Source organism: Notothenia rossii (assembly GCF_949606895.1).
Source record: "Notothenia rossii genome assembly, contig: scaffold_136, whole genome shotgun sequence".
NCBI classification, from domain to species: domain Eukaryota; kingdom Metazoa; phylum Chordata; class Actinopteri; order Perciformes; family Nototheniidae; genus Notothenia; species Notothenia rossii.
Genome location: NW_027639959.1, coordinates 13,156 through 32,956, shown reverse-complemented (window position 1 = coordinate 32,956; position 19,801 = coordinate 13,156). Strand labels below are relative to the sequence as shown.

General features: G+C 41.0%; 1 protein-coding gene across 1 annotated transcript; it reads right to left on the bottom strand.

The window, feature by feature from the left end:
* Positions 1-13,421: 13,421 nt before the first annotated feature.
* Positions 13,422-15,047, bottom strand: LOC307027210 (uncharacterized protein). The gene is made up of 3 exons (XM_079695420.1): positions 14,565-15,047; positions 13,839-14,044; positions 13,422-13,756 (listed from the first exon to the last, which is right to left on the bottom strand). The coding sequence occupies exons 1-3, from the start codon at positions 15,018-15,020 to the stop codon at positions 13,426-13,428; spliced, it is 993 nt and encodes a 330-aa protein (XP_079551546.1). The 5' UTR covers positions 15,021-15,047; the 3' UTR covers positions 13,422-13,425.
* Between the last annotated feature and the right edge of the window lie 4,754 nt (positions 15,048-19,801).

Sequence of the window (19,801 nt, the reverse complement as noted above, 5' to 3'; positions counted from 1 at the left end):
CTAAAACACAGGAGGAGGAGGTGTACGTGCTTTCCCCCAGAGGTCATCTTATTGGCAGAGACGAACACATGGCCTGTCGCACCCAATCAGTGCGACACAGCAGAAGAAACCCGGAAACAAAAAGTCTCATTCAGTTTGACGAAGACCAGACACCTCTTGGTGTCTGGTACGAACCTGCTCTAAACAACAAGTTTCCTTATCTTATTTCACATCTTGCAGCCAGCACACACACATCTCCTTTATGGCCCTTTGTCCATCTTCCCGCCTCCTGACTGCCACACACAAGTTAAAAGTATGTTTTAAGATATAGTTGTTATAGTTGGCTAAATATACGTAATACATGTTAATTACTTTCATATAAATAACAACGAGGAACACATTACCTATGCTCTTAAGCAGTATTAGAGATGCTTTTCAAATAGTCAAACTTCTCACAGGCTTACCTATAGCCCCTCCATTTGTTTGAGCTATTGTTCACATCTTTACTTCAAATAAAAGGTTTCACATTGTATATTTCCAGCTTCCTTTACACATACTGCTATTATTAACACAAAGTAACTAACCACACACCTCTATTGAAAACAAGTCGATTCCCCTGACAATTGACATGCTGAAACTCCTGGAATGCGCTCCCCTCCTCCAGCTCTCTCGTCCCTATCATAAAACTGCTTTCATTTCATATAGAGTAATAAAAGATGTTTAAGCTAATTTCTCCACAATGTTTGTAGCCATTTAGTACCCACACATGAAAGAATAAGAACAGAGGTATAGTTGACCAGTAATCATGTAGCTCTTATATTTACTTCAATGAAAACACATACACATCTGCTACAAGATTGTGTCACGCACACCCATTTTTTACGAGGGAAGCATTCCAGCGTCTGGCACTATCTCCAAATATGGTGTCCCCTTCTCACCTCTCTCTCTAAACACAAGGAATTCACCTCAATATATTGGGGGAGGGAAAAGATACTTTGTCCTTTCTAATTTAACACACATGAATATAAATAAGGTGGCATTAAAAGGAATATACCAGATTTAACTTTCCTGTCATACCACGTTACTTTAATACTTCAAATAATTCAAATAATCCTTCAATTCCCCCTTTTTGGTCTCGCATTAACGAGACCAACACACATAAGACATTTGAAACAAAACTACTGTCCTTCTTTAATACGGTGTCTGTCCCCCTTCATTAAACCCTTGAGAACAGAAAACAACCTCCAATGACAATGAAGAAACTATCAGAGTGAGAGCCTGAGTGCCAGACGGCAGCATCCTTGCGTGTTGTTGAATCATCAGGGCCCCCCCCCCCCCTCAGCGGAATACGCCAACAAGGGCAGCTGATAGGGAGGGGGAGATGCGGCCTTTCCTTCAAAGGTGGAACTGATGAATCTGATCAGAGAGAAGTAGACTCCTCTGCTGCCTCGAGAAGTCCCCCAGCCCGCTGACGCCTCCTTCCAAGTCGTCTGCTGTAGGGATGTCCGCGAGGTCCTTCTCCTCCAGTCCGCTGATGCCTGCTTCCAAGTCGTCTGCTGTAGGGATGTCCGCGTTGACGATAGCCAGGTCCATCCTGATGTCCTCCAAGGTCCTAGCCGGAGTGTTCCTCGCCGCACACTGGCTCCAGTAGTACCAGATGTCCCCCTTTGCTCCTCGGCGGACGGCATGAGATGTCCTCTGGGTCACTCTGTAGAGGCCGGAGAACCTGGGGTTGAGTCACGTAGGCCTGACGACCTTCAGCCAGACGAACTCCGCTGTGTCGGCCTCCTGCTCCTCGGGTCCCCCTTTTGGCGTCAGCAACCTGTGTGGAGAAATCTGATACCCACCCCTCAAGTCTACGCTCAGGGCTTCTGGGCCCTCAGGGGTTTGACCCACCACTGGTAGGCCGCTTAAGAATTCTAATACTTGGCCTGTGTCAACAAAATAAACCCCAACATCTTCAGGTGAACTAAATATCTCAATAGCTCTGAATTCCTGACAAGCATCTGTGTTATTATAAATGAAATCCTTGAGATCCCATTTAAAATCTAAATATAATATGAACTGCTAATGTCTCTGGTAATGGAACAAACTAATGTTATGGATTAAAAACAACTAAAATCATGATACTGACAAAGTGAATAATTTCCAGGCGAGACTGCTTCTACCTGTCACTGCTTGGATATTATCAAGCTGAAAAATGAATACAGAAATTCAACATACTGTCATCAAATGTCTTTCTATTATGACTTTAAATTAAATGTACATCCCCATAATGATCTAAACAGTCTATGGCTTTTACTTCTTTACCAGGCTAGTTACAAGATGTTGTCTAAATTAAATTCTATCTCATTACATTACTATGTTTTAACTTAGCTGTAATATGTTCTTTCTACACTTCAAACCTCAGTTACTTTAATACCTGTTGAAATATTACCAAATTGTTTTCATTATCACAGTTCACCTTCTCATTCTCATTCTGGAATTACCTCTCTCAGTAGCCCCTTGGCCACTGATTCTGCATCTGTGTTACCTGTTATAACTCAATCAATATTAGAAACATGTCAACATTAATCAAACATTATCTTATCCCCAGATATGGAGCAGGTTAAATCTAAAACTGTCAATCAATGGTCAGATTGAACATCTGAGTTGGGGCGGCAGGTTTCTTCCAGTCCCTAAATGAAAATATCCCACACTCCCCCTTTTTACACATGTAAACATGTGTAATAAAATCCTGTATGGGAAGAAAACCTTCAGGTAACCAGTGGTTATAAGAAAATACCAAACATCATTCACAAAAGTACATCCATCATCTTTCACAGTAAACACTCCAGGGAAAATAAGTGTTCATTTCCAGCTGGCAGTCCTAAAAGAAACAGAATCTTTAGATTTTAGTTTGAGTTTTACATTTGCAAACCGCCAACTCCTGTGGGAATTAGAAACGGGTCACATGTGCGTTTTTCCAAATGTGTGAAATTGTAGGAAACCTGTGTTTCCCATGGAACTCCAAAATAATGTATTAGTCCAAAGACATGCTCGGTTAGTTATTGTTTTAGAATCATGCAGTTACACTGATCACATGCAGAAATTCATTCACACCCACACTGTCAGGTTGTAAAGTCAAGTTTGGTCAGCCCCAGAGTCAGTCATTGATAGTGCTTTTCTCAAGTCACACTGTCAGTCAGGGTCAAAGGTCATTTGGTCTCAGTTTCATTGGCCATGTGTCGTGCTCTGCAGAGACTTTGATATTTCAGCATAGGCCAGTATCCTTTGTCTACAAAAATCAGTCATATATGGAGCGCCATCATTTATCAATTCACGATTACCACTTTAAGTCAGATATCTCTAACTTGTCATCGGGACGGCTGCTTCCCACATTTCCCGCAACTTGGTACAAAACTCACTTCATAATAGTACTACTACTACTGCAATTTATTTACAACTAAGTAGTATTAAAATGTCTAATAAATCTAATTCAGAAACTTGTGTACATAACTATTATCTTAAGTCAAAACATCACTAGGATCTGTGTAGCTCTGCATTTCATAGCTCATTATACTCATTTATCTTCAATTCCGGTCTACTTAAAAACAATGTTAAACTCTTTAGCAGTGTGTGGAACCTTGGGTGTCCGAACATGCAACCATCACCCTTTACTCTATCAAGGATTAAAAACAGTTTCCATCCTAAAGCCCTCCTATGGTAATAACTATGCCACAATGGTGAAATCAATATTGTAACAAATGAGATCACTACTTTATTCACACATGAATAAAAATCTCTTGAAGAATGATTTATTAATATGATGGAAAGATTGAAGAATATGGTTCTACACTGTGCTACTCCAAAACACCCCCTGCTTAAAGTGTAGTGCATATTTCCCTCATGTCTCCCCCTTTAACCCTCAGTGTGTTTTTAGAATGATTTTCTCATTTTACATTAATAGTTTCCTCTTTACTGCTATTTTGAATTTACCAATCGATTAATTCATGGTTAATACCTCTTTTTATCTTTACTTATTTATCAAGTCAATTCAAGTTCTTTAAATGTGGTGTCTTCTATGCGCGTTTTGTGAATAAGTGTGTTTATGTGTAAACTCACTCATTCCCGTTTTCCTTTTCTCCTCCCCTGGTTGTCTCAAGCCGTGACCCCGACCTCCTCACTTCAAATCGACCATGCCAACTCCTCTGATTCTGTCTTCTCTTCAGTCCATCAGCTCTTGAATCCATCCGCTGTAACTGTTTTAGGCAGCCTTTGGCCCAGTCACATCTGCAGCCCACATCATGCCACTGTTCTTGCACTGCTTTGCATTCCATCTCCCCTTTACAGTCTCTCTGCTGCTTCATGGAGGGCGGATTCTGCTCTCATGTCCCCCACTCTGCTCCTGTGCCAAATCTCGTGGCTCAGCTTCATGCCCTGTCTGAGGGACTGATGAGAGTATTTCTGTATGTCAGCAAGCGGTTTGGTTCTGGATGCCTCAGGTGGAGACGGTTCAGCTCCGGTTCTCTGTCTGTTTGATGGAGAAGGAGGAGCCTCCTTTTGGGTTGGGTCTTTTGTCTGCTTGGAGGGACGGGGTCGTAGCCTTTCTAACTCAGAGGGGGAGTCCAGGTCCCGGGACGCATTATCCATAAGAAATCTAGCACACTGAGATTGAATCAATCCAACCCTTTCCACTCTGTCTCTTTCTAATCATACTATCTGTCTTAGTTGCTAAATGCCATCTAAACAACACCATTAATGTCTACTAATGATATTACAAAAACTCCCTCTATAAATTGTTTCATCCATTGTTACATATCTACCCAACCTGACTCTTTCAGGAAACCATTTTCTTCCATAAATTGAAATACCTGTTTCAAGCATTACATATTTCACACACTACGAAAGAACATCTCCATACTTTCTCCAATATTTTAAATCCCACTGTTACTTAGAACAATAGTAAACCTGCAGAGCACACTGATCAAATCACAGTAATATAATTTGACCCAAGTGTAGGCCCATGTCTACTTTCCATTTTACTTATTACTTTTGGTGAATATTTATTTATATTGTCTAAATACCTTGTCTATGATGTGCAAAAAGTTAGAGTATAAAAATGTGTTTTTCTTAATGTATTTACACTCCACGGATTCTTGAGTTTACTCATCTCCTAGTGTTGTCGTTCCTAAAAATGTTAGCAAACACAAAACTCCCACTACAACATTTATAGATAAATTGATCAAGCAAAATGAACTCTTTTCTAATTCAAAATGTGACAAAAGAACAATGATTTGTCTTTCACAAGATGGTGGTCTAACAGAATGACTCTTGACCTCATGGGGTCAAATAGATTTAGCCATGAGGCGGCTGACTTTAAAATGAACTGGGACAAAGAAACCACATGCATGTGGGTACATTATAGTCTAGAAATATAACACAAAACAACACGACTTAAAAATAATAACAATTCAAATGACTTCTGGTGAAAAGCATGAAGAACAAAACAACTTAATCTACTCTCAATGTTCATGTACACCATCACTGTGTATTTAATCAGTTGTTACCGGTTGTATCCTTAATCAAACTATTTCACCATCTTCACTTATTTTAGGTTACTCATTCAACAATATGACATTCTCCCGAATAGTAGTTAACTTTATATAACTTTTACTCTCTATATTTTAGAAACAACCTTACTTTTCTCTCTCTCTCTCTGTCTACTCTCCAAAACATCTCATTTCTCCTGACCACAAGTTTCTCATAAATCACCCCTTTGTGTAACCGTGTGAGATGGCTGGAGTAAAACCTCGTGCAGGACCTCTGTCATGCTTAAACATTAACAGATTCCCTCTGACAAACTTACAAAAACCTTATCTTTACTTTCTACTCTTTTGTTCCTGTATTTAATATAATTTTCCCCTTGGAATATAATTAAGTACAATCCTTAGTTAATGACAAATACCATGAAATTCACAACGCAATGCAACGGTATCAATCAGTTCTCACAGACTATATTTAAATAGCAGCAAATCATTGTTTCTTATTTATTTCAATATATCTACCACTTCAAATCACACCTTGATCTGTTAATTTTCTATGTATTTCACTCCAACTTCAGATCACTAGAGAAAAAAGCAAGCAGACACACTCCGGGCTGCTGCTGCTGCTCTCGAGAGGAAAAAGGGTGGGGGGAACTCTCACAGACAAATACTGACACCCCCTTCTCTCTCCCCTGCTGTAGCTCTCAGCCTCTCCTCTGGAAAAGGGGGGCTTCTTTCAACAATTAACACTTCTGCTATCCTTTTATTCAATTTCTTTTTTTGCTTGAACCCACTGTCCTCGTAAGCTCTCAACTCACGCTCCTCTCGTTAAAATTTTCCCTTCATTATGACTTCGTATCTATTCATCTGACTTAGGCTGTTTCTGTTACCAGTAAATATTCACAGACTTCATATCTATTGATCTGACTTACTGTCCTTGTTACCAGTAAATATTCACAGAAAAAATGTTCCCCGTACAGTCTATTCAGCAACCCCCACAGAACAAAGGATTAATGAGGTCCGGTCACTTCAAAATTGCTTTTTGAAGGTTGCGTTACTCTCCTTTGGATTTTACTTATAACTCAACTTCGATTCCTATGAACCTAAGAATTGTTATTCAGATTCGTCTCCTGGATGCCGTCTGAAAACGGTCACTGGACGTCCCCCAACGAGTCTTCAGCCGTCTCCTTTCTGAAAAAAGTACGGGGCCTTTCACCTTCGTCTTACATACCTCGTTGATTCACTTTTATGTTATATAACTTTCCTACCTATCTAAAATATGTATTTGTATATTCCACCGCAACAACTATGACACCGGAATATGTCTCTGACAACTCTAAAATTTAGTTTAGCCAATTACAGACCTTCGATAGAAACAGGCTTGTCTGCTCACCTTTCAATTGAAGGATCCTCGTTTTAGTTGTCAGAGATTATTCTAGGCCTTCTCCGGACCATTCGTCCGCTTGCCGCTGGTGGTCTCTTCCCCGAAAACACCCCACTCAGAAACGTCGGGTCACCACTTGTTGGAGATTTAGAGGATGTTGAAAACCAACCTCGTCTCCGCGTGTCGTTTGACAAGCTGGGTGAATTCGGGAGAAGAGAGGGATTAAGAAACACCAGAATGCAAGTGAAACAATAATCCGGCTTTAATGATACAAGGCAACGATACAAAATACAAATACAAAGAAATCACGAAGCACTCTGCAGAGTACTCCGGGCTCAGGTTCTACCACGTGTGAGACAGGTCTCAGGAACGGCTGGTGAAAAACAAGAGCGCGAACCAAAGGAAAACACAGTCTTTCATACTAAAACACAGGAGGAGGAGGTGTACGTGCTTTCCCCCAGAGGTCATCTTATTGGCAGAGACGAACACATGGCCTGTCGCACCCAATCAGTGCGACACAGCAGAAGAAACCCGGAAACAAAAAGTCTCATTCAGTTTGACGAAGACCAGACACCTCTTGGTGTCTGGTACGAACCTGCTCTAAACAACAAGTTTCCTTATCTTATTTCACATCTTGCAGCCAGCACACACACATCTCCTTTATGGCCCTTTGTCCATCTTCCCGCCTCCTGACTGCCACACACAAGTTAAAAGTATGTTTTAAGATATAGTTGTTATAGTTGGCTAAATATACGTAATACATGTTAATTACTTTCATATAAATAACAACGAGGAACACATTACCTATGCTCTTAAGCAGTATTAGAGATGCTTTTCAAATAGTCAAACTTCTCACAGGCTTACCTATAGCCCCTCCATTTGTTTGAGCTATTGTTCACATCTTTACTTCAAATAAAAGGTTTCACATTGTATATTTCCAGCTTCCTTTACACATACTGCTATTATTAACACAAAGTAACTAACCACACACCTCTATTGAAAACAAGTCGATTCCCCTGACAATTGACATGCTGAAACTCCTGGAATGCGCTCCCCTCCTCCAGCTCTCTCGTCCCTATCATAAAACTGCTTTCATTTCATATAGAGTAATAAAAGATGTTTAAGCTAATTTCTCCACAATGTTTGTAGCCATTTAGTACCCACACATGAAAGAATAAGAACAGAGGTATAGTTGACCAGTAATCATGTAGCTCTTATATTTACTTCAATGAAAACACATACACATCTGCTACAAGATTGTGTCACGCACACCCATTTTTTACGAGGGAAGCATTCCAGCGTCTGGCACTATCTCCAAATATGGTGTCCCCTTCTCACCTCTCTCTCTAAACACAAGGAATTCACCTCAATATATTGGGGGAGGGAAAAGATACTTTGTCCTTTCTAATTTAACACACATGAATATAAATAAGGTGGCATTAAAAGGAATATACCAGATTTAACTTTCCTGTCATACCACGTTACTTTAATACTTCAAATAATTCAAATAATCCTTCAGTGTGTGTGTGTGTGTGTGTGTGTGTGTGTGCGTAGATGCGGCAGACAGACAGGTCTCAGTTGGTTTGGTGTCCTCTGCTTACTTTTAATACTTGTAAATAAAACGTTTGGCCCGTAATTTATTTTCCTCATTGTAGCGACCAGAGAGGGGAGAGGGGGGGGGGGGGGGTATATCCAGTCTCTGATTGTGTTACGTTATAATTAATCGCGTTAAGAAATTAACGCCACTAATTATTTTAACGTGATTAAAGCATGTGTATTTTTTGTCCTCGGCCGCCCCGTAGTTTCAGAGCGCATCGACTTTAAAATACCATCTACAAGCTGATGCTGGCAGCCCCGCTCCTGCCGTCCGCTTGTGGCAGACCACACTTCCACGCTCACCGGCAGGCACCGACTGGCCATCGGGAGCACCGGGAGGGTGTGTGTACGTGTGGCGCGAGAGAGAGACCTTACGTGTATTGTTGTTAGCATCTGGTGCTAGCTAGCTGCGCTAACGGATATAAGGAGCTGTTTCAATGAAAATAGAGGAGCGACATTTCACCGACAACTGGATGGATAGGGTGCGCAACATGATTTGCAGCGTCCAGGCAGCTCCCGTTCGAGCATATGCCTTGAGTTACACATAGCTCCAACGAGCCATCACGGTGTCTCACACACACACACACACACACACACACACACACACACACACACACACACACACACACACACACACACACACACACACACACACACACACACACACACACACACACACACACACACACACACACACACACACACGCACACACACTGTATTGTATTATTGTATGAGAGAGGTTCCAGGTTGAATTGAGGCGAATATTTCAAATGTTCAGAGGTTGTTGTGTTCAATATTCATGACAATATTTGTCATTGATCGAATTATAATAAACAAATATTAGCATAAAGCATATTTGTCCACTCATAAGTTGATAAGAGTATTAAAAAGTTGAAAAATATCCCTCTAAGGAACATTTAGAGCAGATTAATTACATTTGCGATTAATCGCGATTAACTATTTTAATCGACTGACAGCCCTAGTTATAATAAACATACATACATACTGTATGTTAAATGGATATACCCGCCTTCTTTCATTTATCTTTCCATTCCCACAACAATACACATAAAGAAATGGCATATTTTGGACATAGTTTGAATGGTGATTAATCATGATTAATACATTTTTAAGCTGTGATTAATCTGATTAAAAATTGTAATCGTTTGACAGCCCTAGTTATTATGTATGACACCTCTATTAGGTTTTACCTTAAATTGTCCTTGGGCAGAAACACACACCGTTAATATTGTGTATTTTATTGGGTTCGGGATTCCTATGCTGCCTAGGAGAGAGCGCAGAGAAGCGTGTAAGACTGCGACTCCGCCTCTGAAGTGGAGTGCGACGTGGGTGGCACGTCCCAGGCAAAGAAAGGCAAGAGGTCTTTGGGAAGTTTCTTTAAACAGAGCAAAGCTGCAGCAAAGGCTGATTCGTCTCAGTACCTAAAGGATGCTGTGGAAGCAGAGTTAAACAGCTACCTGCTAACACCTTCAACAGACAAAGAGGAAGATCCACTTGCATGGTGGAAAACGCACAAAGCAGTCTTTCCACAACTCGCCAAGCTTGCCCGCAAGTACCTACATACCTGCAACATCGTCACTTGCCAACGTTCTTGTCTCAAGCCTGCATTAGTGGATAGACTAGTATTATTGGCCCAAAACCTCTAAGCCTGATTGAGCAATGCATACAGATGCTTAAAAAGTCAAATTATTATATTTGACTACATTATGCAACAGTTGAAATTGTGAAAAATAAATGTTCAGATTGATTTAACTGCTGGTCTGTTCAGAAAGAAAGCAGATCTTTATTTGTTTAGGCTAGCCATGATGACCAAGAACACTTTGTTTTTTAACTGTGGAATAAAAAGTTAAATGACCTATTTGGTCAAGTATGTTAATTCCCTAATGTGAGAATGAAGCTTCCTATAGTTTAATGTATTATGTTTCATCTCTTGGATCCCTTCTAGACCCCACTCTTCTTCATTCTCAGATGGACCCCCTTATTTGAGGGGAAGCAACCTGCATTATCACGACCTGTGAGATCATGACTTAAGGTATGATGAGTCAACCAGTTAAGATCCAGACGTCCGTGACTAAAATCCTTCATGCAGTTAAATATAGTTTAAAAAAACGCAATACATATCACAGGGGAAAAGAATATCACACTGTCAGTTTTTTTCAATATCGTGCAGCTCTACCTGAGACACAATTTAGTGCAAAAACTACCCGCCTGACGCAGATTAGGGTCCTCTCGGGTAACAACGGGAAAATAAATCCTCCTGAATATGAACCATGTTTCATCTGAATCCCATAATATCTGTAGCTATTTCACACCTTAATACTCCTACATTTACAGTATACTGCCTGCGTGTAAATATGTATATTATTTATTTACATCATTTATATATACTTCTTTGTTTGCCTTATTTATTTGTAATAGTTATTTATAATATTTATATGTAAGTCTTAAAAACCCTGATTATTGATATAAATGTGAATGTCCATGCGATCTAATGAAATCAAAATGTTCCTGTTCCATATGTCCCCAAAGTGTCCTGATCAGACCCTTGGTTTGGTGTTTCCTGATCATCCTGAATGCTACGGCTAACTAAAGAAACACAATGATAATCTAACTTAAACTCAAACTGCCGCTGGGCCCAGAAAGCAAACGTTACGCACAATGTCCAGGCAGGAGATCCTTTCATCCCTTTATTGTAGTATTCCAATCAAATACAGAGAACTACTGCAACTACAATTATTACCATCATTAATGATTCATTCACTAAAACTACAACTGACAGAAAATAAATGTTTACTTTTAAAATCACATAAACCAATATTTAGCTCCAACTCTGAAAGTAGTGTTTGTTCAGTGAAGGCAGGATGTGCTCATCTAAACTCTGATTGGTCTATTCTGCTTCATTAATGTCCTGCTCTTCATCTCTGTCCAGGGGGGAGGGGTCTTCATCTCTGTCCAGTGGGGAGGGGTCTTCATCACTGTCCAGTGGGGAGGGGTCTTCTTCTCTCTGCAGGGGGGAGGGGTCTTCTTCTCTCTGCAGGGGGGAGGGGTCTTCATCTCTGTCCAGGGTGGAGGGGTCTTCATCACTGTCCAGTGGGGAGGGGTCTTCATCACTGTCCAGGGGGGAGGGGTCTTCATCACTGTCCAGTGGGGAGGGGTCTTCATCTCTGTCCAGGGGGGAGGGGTCTTCATCTCTGTCCAGTGGGGAGGGGTCTTAATCTCTCTGCAGGGGGGAGGGGTCTTCATCTCTGTCCAGGGTGGAGGGGTCTTCATCACTGTCCAGTGGGGAGGGGTCTTCATCTCTGTCCAGGGGGGAGGGGTCTTCTTCTCTCTGCAGGGGGGAGGGGTCTTCATCTCTGTCCAGGGGGGAGGGGTCTTCTTCTCTCTGCAGGGGGGAGGGGTCTTCTTCTCTCTGCAGGGGGGAGGGGTCTTCATCTCTGTCCAGGGGGGAGGGGTCTTCTTCTCTGTCCAGTGGGGAGGGGTCTTCTTCTCTGTCCAGTGGGGAGGGGTCTTCTTCTCTCTGCAGGGGGGAGGGGTCTTCTTCTCTCTGCAGGGGGGAGGGGTCTTCATCTCTGTCCAGGGGGGAGGGGTCTTCATCTCTGTCCAGGGGGGAGGGGTCTTCTTCTCTGTCCAGTGGGGAGGGGTCTTCTTCTCTGTCCAGTGGGGAGGGGTCTTCTTCTCTCTGCAGGGGGGAGGGGTCTTCTTCTCTCTGCAGGGGGGAGGGGTCTTCATCTCTGTCCAGGGGGGAGGGGTCTTCTTCTCTGTCCAGTGGGGAGGGGTCTTCTTCTCTGTCCAGTGGGGAGGGGTCTTCTTCTCTCTGCAGGGGGGAGGGGTCTTCTTCTCTCTGCAGGGGGGAGGGGTCTTCATCTCTGTCCAGGGGGGAGGGGTCTTCATCACTGTCCAGGGTGGAGGGGTCTTCATCACTGTCCAGGGGGGAGGGGTCTTCATCACTGTCCAGTGGGGAGGGGTCTTAATCTCTCTGCAGGGGGGAGGGGTCTTCATCTCTGTCCAGGGGGGAGGGGTCTTCATCTCTGTCCAGTGGGGAGGGGTCTTAATCTCTCTGCAGGGGGGAGGGGTCTTCATCTCTGTCCAGTGGGGAGGGGTCTTCATCACTGTCCAGGGGGGAGGGGTCTTCATCACTGTCCAGTGGGGAGGGGTCTTAATCTCTCTGCAGGGGGGAGGGGTCTTCATCTCTGTCCAGTGGGGAGGGGTCTTCATCACTGTCCAGGGGGGAGGGGTCTTCATCACTGTCCAGTGGGGAGGGGTCTTCATCTCTGTCCAGTGGGGAGGGGTCTTCATCACTGTCCAGGGGGGAGGGGTCTTCATCTCTCTGCAGGGGGGAGGGGTCTTCATCTCTCTGCAGGGGGCGGTCATCAGGCCAAAGACTCCGAACAGTCTCCTCGGCAGAGGGGAAGTCATCAAAGATATCCGGAGCGTGGGGAAGTTTTTCTCGTTTGCAGAACTTCAGTTTCTCTCTCAGTTGGTCCGGACTGAACTCCAGCAGCTGAAACAGGAAGAACTCAGATTCAGCCCAACATGAACTACAACTCCCATGAGCCTCTGGGAACACGTATAAATATCAATTACATATTTCAATCGATTGACAGCCCTTTACATTGTCAATACATAAAGATATATATCTTTTTTCCACATTTCTATATTTCTATTTATACATTTATGTGGAATTTTCTCCATTTCGTTTAAAAATTCTTCACATTTATCATTCAGAAAGAAATGTTTCACATTTATTTCACAAAATCTCATAAAATTTAAATGTTCTTCAAATTTCTCTAACTTTTATTTATCTTTAAAATTAGTGTTCCAGGTGTTTTCCAGTATTCTTTGGATATAAGATATGTTTGGGGGATTTCTTCTTTCTTTTTACACATTTTCTTCTAGACATGTTTCACATTTGGGACTTTTTAAATATATTTTTGTATTTCTTTAATAACAAGGTTCTTAGAAAAGGAGCTGATATCAAACTCTGAAACGAGTCCTTGAAGCAGACTAACCAGATCCACTCTGATCAGTCCTACAAAGTTATAATGTAGATATATAATGATATGACATGTAGAGAAAGGTCTGACGCTGAGCTGTGGACAAGAAGACAAAGAGGAAGTGATCACCTCGTCCTTCACATGCAGGGCGACGCCCACATTATCCCAGACATAGTTCTCAAAAGGTCTGTAGCCACGATCCTTCATCTTCACAGCCTCCATCTGCTGAGTCTCTTCGTTCTGGTCCAACACGTATCTGACAGAGAGACAGGAAGTCAATGCATAACTCATTTCCTGTCTGAACCTCCCAGGTTACCTGTCATCGTTGTTTTTCTCACCTGTGAGTTGCACACATGGCCTCAGGCCTCCAGATGAAGCGGCCATCTCTGTAGCAGCAGACAGCTTTTGGGTCGTCGGTCAGAAGAGGATATTCAGAGAACTGCTCCTGATTGGCCGGACTGTGGACCAGCACCGCGTACATCACTTCCTGTTTGTACAGGTGGGTCTGATACACCCTCATGACGGGCTGCTGACCGCCGCAAAACTGGAGAGAGAAGAAGAGCTTTTACACAGAATCACAGAATCACGTGGAAAAATCATTCAACAGAATTATAAACTTATATTCAGTCAGAAAACTCTCGTGTTTCTTGATATGTTTATTAGAAGCAGCATATAGTTTGAATTAGTCTAGGCTCGGGCCTGATCACTCCAATTGAGTGATGATTAGATTCCTATTCCCCAACACTGCGTGGACTGACTCTGGTGATGTTAGTCTGAAAAGTAGAGTGCCTGGTGAAGCTGCCATTCCTCCTAAACACCGCAGCTTTGAGGGGAATATTCTCCCTAGTTTCAGCTGACTGCCTAAACTAGCTCGCAGGCTTCACCCCATTTAATGGAATAGCATTATGAGTTATAAACCCTGACCTGAGTCAGCATTATGACTCATAATGCTGACTCAGGTCAGGGTTCAGGACTCATAATTTATGAGTCCTGAACCCTGAGTCAGCATTATGAGTCCTGAACCCTGAGTCAGCACTATGAGTCCTGAACCCTGACCTCAGTACCTTCAGACTGTAGGCCTCCAGCAGCTCCTGGAGGGGGAAGGTGAAGCGGTACGATCCCAGCCTGGAGCTCTTCTTGAAGGCCGGCGAGGAGGCAAACTCCTCCAGGAAGCTCTGCTGATCCTGGACCTGCTGCTCTGTTCGGTCCGGGTATGTTTCCTGGAGGAGGAGCTGCTCAGCTGATCTGAGTTCCTCCCCCCCCACAACCAGACCCCACCACAGCAGGCCTTGTGTTCCCTTGAAGCCTCCGGACTTCTTGATGCCGATCAAACCCTTTCTGTCGGTGTCATGTTTCAGGTGGCTCACATGGATCTCTGGTCGTGGGTATTTTGGGATTCCGAGATTTTTAAAGAGGTTTTCTTTTACTGAGCGCTTTCTCTTTCTCAGGTCTTTCAGCTTCAGATGCTCCTTCTGAACAAAGTGAAATGGACTTCCTTTCGAGCTCCTGCCAGACTCCATGATGAGCTGGCTCTCTTCTGAGGAGGATCTATTACAGCTGACAGAGTATAGCTAGAGACTGAAGATAAACCCCTCCCACCACCACGCCCTGTTGGGAAATACAAATAATGTGCATCATCATGAGAGGGAGGAGGGGAACAGGCCTCCTACATGTAGCCAGATTCTTCACTTCCTGTTTCAGTGCCTTCAAGAATTCCCCAGTGCGCTGTTTATTTTTTAATGCGAAGAAAAACTCGAACACACTCGTCTGAACCAAACCCTCCACCAGTTAGAGAAATGAATCCAAAGCTTTCAAACTCAATACATCAAACACACGCTTCACCCCCCCCCCCCCCCTCTCTCTGTGTCTAAGTATTCAGTTAGTACTTTCACTGTAACAGAGTATTAGTACAGTGTAGAGTTAGTACTTTCACTGCAACAGAGTATTAATACAGTGTAGAGTTAGTACTTTCACTGTAACAGAGTATTAGTACAGAGTAGAGTTAGTACTTTCACTGTAACAGAGTATTAGTACAGTGTAGAGTTAGTACTTTCACTGTAACAGAGTATTAGTACAGAGTAGAGTTAGTACTTTCACTGTAACAGAGTATTAGTACAGAGTAGAGTTAGTACTTTCACTGTAACAGAGTATTAGTACAGAGTAGAGTTAGTACTTTCACTGTAACAGAGTATTAATACAGAGTAGAGTTAGTACTTTCACTGTAACAGAGTATTAGTACAGAGTAGAGTTAGTACTTTCACTGTAACAGAGTATTAGTACAGTGTAGAGTTAGTACTTTCACTGTAACAGAGTATTAGTACAGAGTAGAGTTAGTACTTTCACTGTCACAGAGTATTAGTACAGTGTAGAGTTAGTACTTTCACTGTAACAGAGTATTAGTACAGTATAGAGTTAGTACTTTCACTGTAACAGAGTATTAGTACAGTGTAGAGTTAGTACTTTCACTGTAACAGAGTATTAGTACAGTGTAGAGTTAGTACTTTCACTGTGACAGAGTATTAGTACAGTGTAGAGTTAGTACTTTCACTGTAACAGAGTATTAGTACAGTATAGAGTTAGTACTTTCACTGTAACAGAGTATTAGTACAGTGTAGAGTTAGTACTTTCACTGTAACAGAGTATTAGTACAGTGTAGAGTTAGTACTTTCACTGTGACAGAGTATTAGTACAGTGTAGAGTTAGTACTTTCACTGCAACAGAGTATTAGTACAGTGTAGAGTTAGTACTTTCACTGTAACAGAGTATTAGTACAGAGTAGAGTTAGTACTTTCACTGCAACAGAGTATTAGTACAGTGTAGAGTTAGTACTTTCACTGCAACAGAGTATTAATACAGTGTAGAGTTAGTACTTTCACTGTAACAGAGTATTAGTACAGAGTAGAGTTAGTACTTTCACTGTAACAGAGTATTAGTACAGAGTAGAGTTAGTACTTTCACTGTCACAGAGTATTAGTACAGTGTAGAGTTAGTACTTTCACTGCAACAGAGTATTAATACAGTGTAGAGTTAGTACTTTCACTGTAACAGAGTATTAGTACAGTGTAGAGTTAGTACTTTCACTGTAACAGAGTATTAGTACAGTATAGAGTTAGTACTTTCACTGTAACAGAGTATTAGTACAGTGTAGAGTTAGTACTTTCACTGTGACAGAGTATTAGTACAGTGTAGAGTTAGTACTTTCACTGCAACAGAGTATTAGTACAGTGTAGAGTTAGTACTTTCACTGTAACAGAGTATTAGTACAGTGTAGAGTTAGTACTTTCACTGCAACAGAGTATTAATACAGTGTAGAGTTAGTACTTTCACTGTAACAGAGTATTAGTACAGTGTAGAGTTAGTACTTTCACTGTAACAGAGTATTAGTACAGTGTAGAGTTAGTACTTTCACTGTGACAGAGTATTAGTACAGAGTAGTGTTAGTACTTTCACTGTAACAGAGTATTAGTACAGTGTAGAGTTAGTACTTTCACTGTAACAGAGTATTAGTACAGTGTAGAGTTAGTACTTTCACTGTAACAGAGTATTAGTACAGAGTAGAGTTAGTACTTTCACTGTAACAGAGTATTAGTACAGTGTAGAGTTAGTACTTTCACTGTAACAGAGTATTAGTACAGTGTAGAGTTAGTACTTTCACTGTAACAGAGTATTAGTACAGTGTAGAGTTAGTACTTTCACTGTAACAGAGTATTAGTACAGAGTAGAGTTAGTACTTTCACTGTAACAGAGTATTAGTACAGTGTAGAGTTAGTACTTTCACTGTAACAGAGTATTAGTACAGTGTAGAGTTAGTACTTTCACTGTAACAGAGTATTAGTACAGTGTAGAGTTAGTACTTTCACTGTGACAGAGTATTAGTACAGTGTGGAGTTAGTACTTTCACTGTGACAGAGTATTAGTACAGAGTAGTGTTAGTACTTTCACTGTAACAGAGTATTAGTACAGAGTAGTGTTAGTACTTTCACTGTAACAGAGTATTAGTACAGTGTAGAGTTAGTACTTTCACTGTGACAGAGTATTAGTACAGTGTAGAGTTAGTACTTTCACTGTAACAGAGTATTAGTACAGAGTAGAGTTAGTACTTTCACTGTCACAGAGTATTAGTACAGAGTAGTGTTAGTACTTTCACTGTAACAGAGTATTAGTACAGAGTAGTGTTAGTACTTTCACTGTAACAGAGTATTAGTACAGTGTAGAGTTAGTACTTTCACTGTGACAGAGTATTAGTACAGTGTAGAGTTAGTACTTTCACTGTAACAGAGTATTAGTACAGAGTAGAGTTAGTACTTTCACTGTCACAGAGTATTAGTACAGAGTAGAGTTAGTACTTTCACTGTCACAGAGTATTAGTACAGTGTAGAGTTAGTACTTTCACTGTCACAGAGTATTAGTACAGAGTAGAGTTAGTACTTTCACTGCAACAGAGTATTAGTACAGTGTAGAGTTAGTACTTTCACTGTGACAGAGTATTAGTACAGTGTAGAGTTAGTACTTTCACTGTAACAGAGTATTAGTACAGAGTAGAGTTAGTACTTTCACTGTAACAGAGTATTAGTACAGAGTAGAGTTAGTACTTTCACTGTCACAGAGTATTAGTACAGAGTAGAGTTTGTACTTTCACTGTAACAGAGTATTAGTACAGAGTAGAGTTAGTACTTTCACTGTAACAGAGTATTAGTACAGAGTAGAGTTAGTACTTTCACTGTCACAGAGTATTAGTACAGTGTAGAGTTAGTACTTTCACTGCAACAGAGTATTAATACAGTGTAGAGTTAGTACTTTCACTGTAACAGAGTATTAGTACAGAGTAGAGTTAGTACTTTCACTGTAACAGAGTATTAGTACAGAGTAGAGTTAGTACTTTCACTGTAACAGAGTATTAGTACAGAGTAGAGTTAGTACTTTCACTGTAACAGAGTATTAGTACAGAGTAGAGTTAGTACTTTCACTGTCACAGAGTATTAGTACAGTGTAGAGTTAGTACTTTCACTGCAACAGAGTATTAATACAGTGTAGAGTTAGTACTTTCACTGTAACAGAGTATTAGTACAGTGTAGAGTTAGTACTTTCACTGTAACAGAGTATTAGTACAGTATAGAGTTAGTACTTTCACTGTAACAGAGTATTAGTACAGTGTAGAGTTAGTACTTTCACTGTAACAGAGTATTAGTACAGTGTAGAGTTAGTACTTTCACTGTAACAGAGTATTAGTACAGAGTAGAGTTAGTACTTTCACTGTAACAGAGTATTAGTACAGTGTAGAGTTAGTACTTTCACTGTAACAGAGTATTAGTACAGTGTAGAGTTAGTACTTTCACTGCAACAGAGTATTAGTACAGTGTAGAGTTAGTACTTTCACTGTAACAGAGTATTAGTACAGTATAGAGTTAGTACTTTCACTGTGACAGAGTATTAGTACAGAGTAGAGTTAGTACTTTCACTGTAACAGAGTATTAGTACAGAGTAGAGTTAGTACTTTCACTGTGACAGAGTATTAGTACAGTGTAGAGTTAGTACTTTCACTGTGACAGAGTATTAGTACAGAGTAGAGTTAGTACTTTCACTGTGACAGAGTATTAGTACAGTGTAGAGTTAGTACTTTCACTGTAACAGAGTATTAGTACAGTGTAGAGTTAGTACTTTCACTGTAACAGAGTATTAGTACAGTGTAGAGTTAGTACTTTCACTGTAACAGAGTATTAGTACAGTGTAGAGTTAGTACTTTCACTGTAACAGAGTATTAGTACAGAGTAGAGTTAGTACTTTCACTGTAACAGAGTATTAGTACAGTGTAGAGTTAGTACTTTCACTGTAACAGAGTATTAGTACAGTGTAGAGTTAGTACTTTCACTGTAACAGAGTATTAGTACAGTGTAGAGTTAGTACTTTCACTGTAACAGAGTATTAGTACAGTGTAGAGTTAGTACTTTCACTGTAACAGAGTATTAGTACAGTGTAGAGTTAGTACTTTCACTGTAACAGAGTATTAGTACAGTGTAGAGTTAGTACTTTCACTGTGACAGAGTATTAGTACAGAGTAGTGTTAGTACTTTCACTGTAACAGAGTATTAGTACAGAGTAGTGTTAGTACTTTCACTGTAACAGAGTATTAGTACAGAGTAGAGTTAGTACTTTCACTGTGACAGAGTATTAGTACAGTGTAGAGTTAGTACTTTCACTGTGACAGAGTATTAGTACAGTGTAGAGTTAGTACTTTCACTGTAACAGAGTATTAGTACAGTGTAGAGTTAGTACTTTCACTGTAACAGAGTATTAGTACAGT

Bases quoted from the DNA above. Each gene is read 5' to 3' on its own strand.
- LOC307027210 (XM_079695420.1), bottom strand. From the start codon at position 15,020: ATGGAGTCTGGCAGGAGCTCGAAAGGAAGTCCATTTCACTTTGTTCAG. The intron at 14,045-14,564 runs GTACTGAGGTCA...TTCTCTCTCCAG, and splicing joins TGGAGGCCTACAGTCTGAAG to TTTTGCGGCGGTCAGCAGCC. The intron at 13,757-13,838 runs GTGAGAAAAACA...TCTCTCTGTCAG, and splicing joins GCCATGTGTGCAACTCACAG to ATACGTGTTGGACCAGAACG.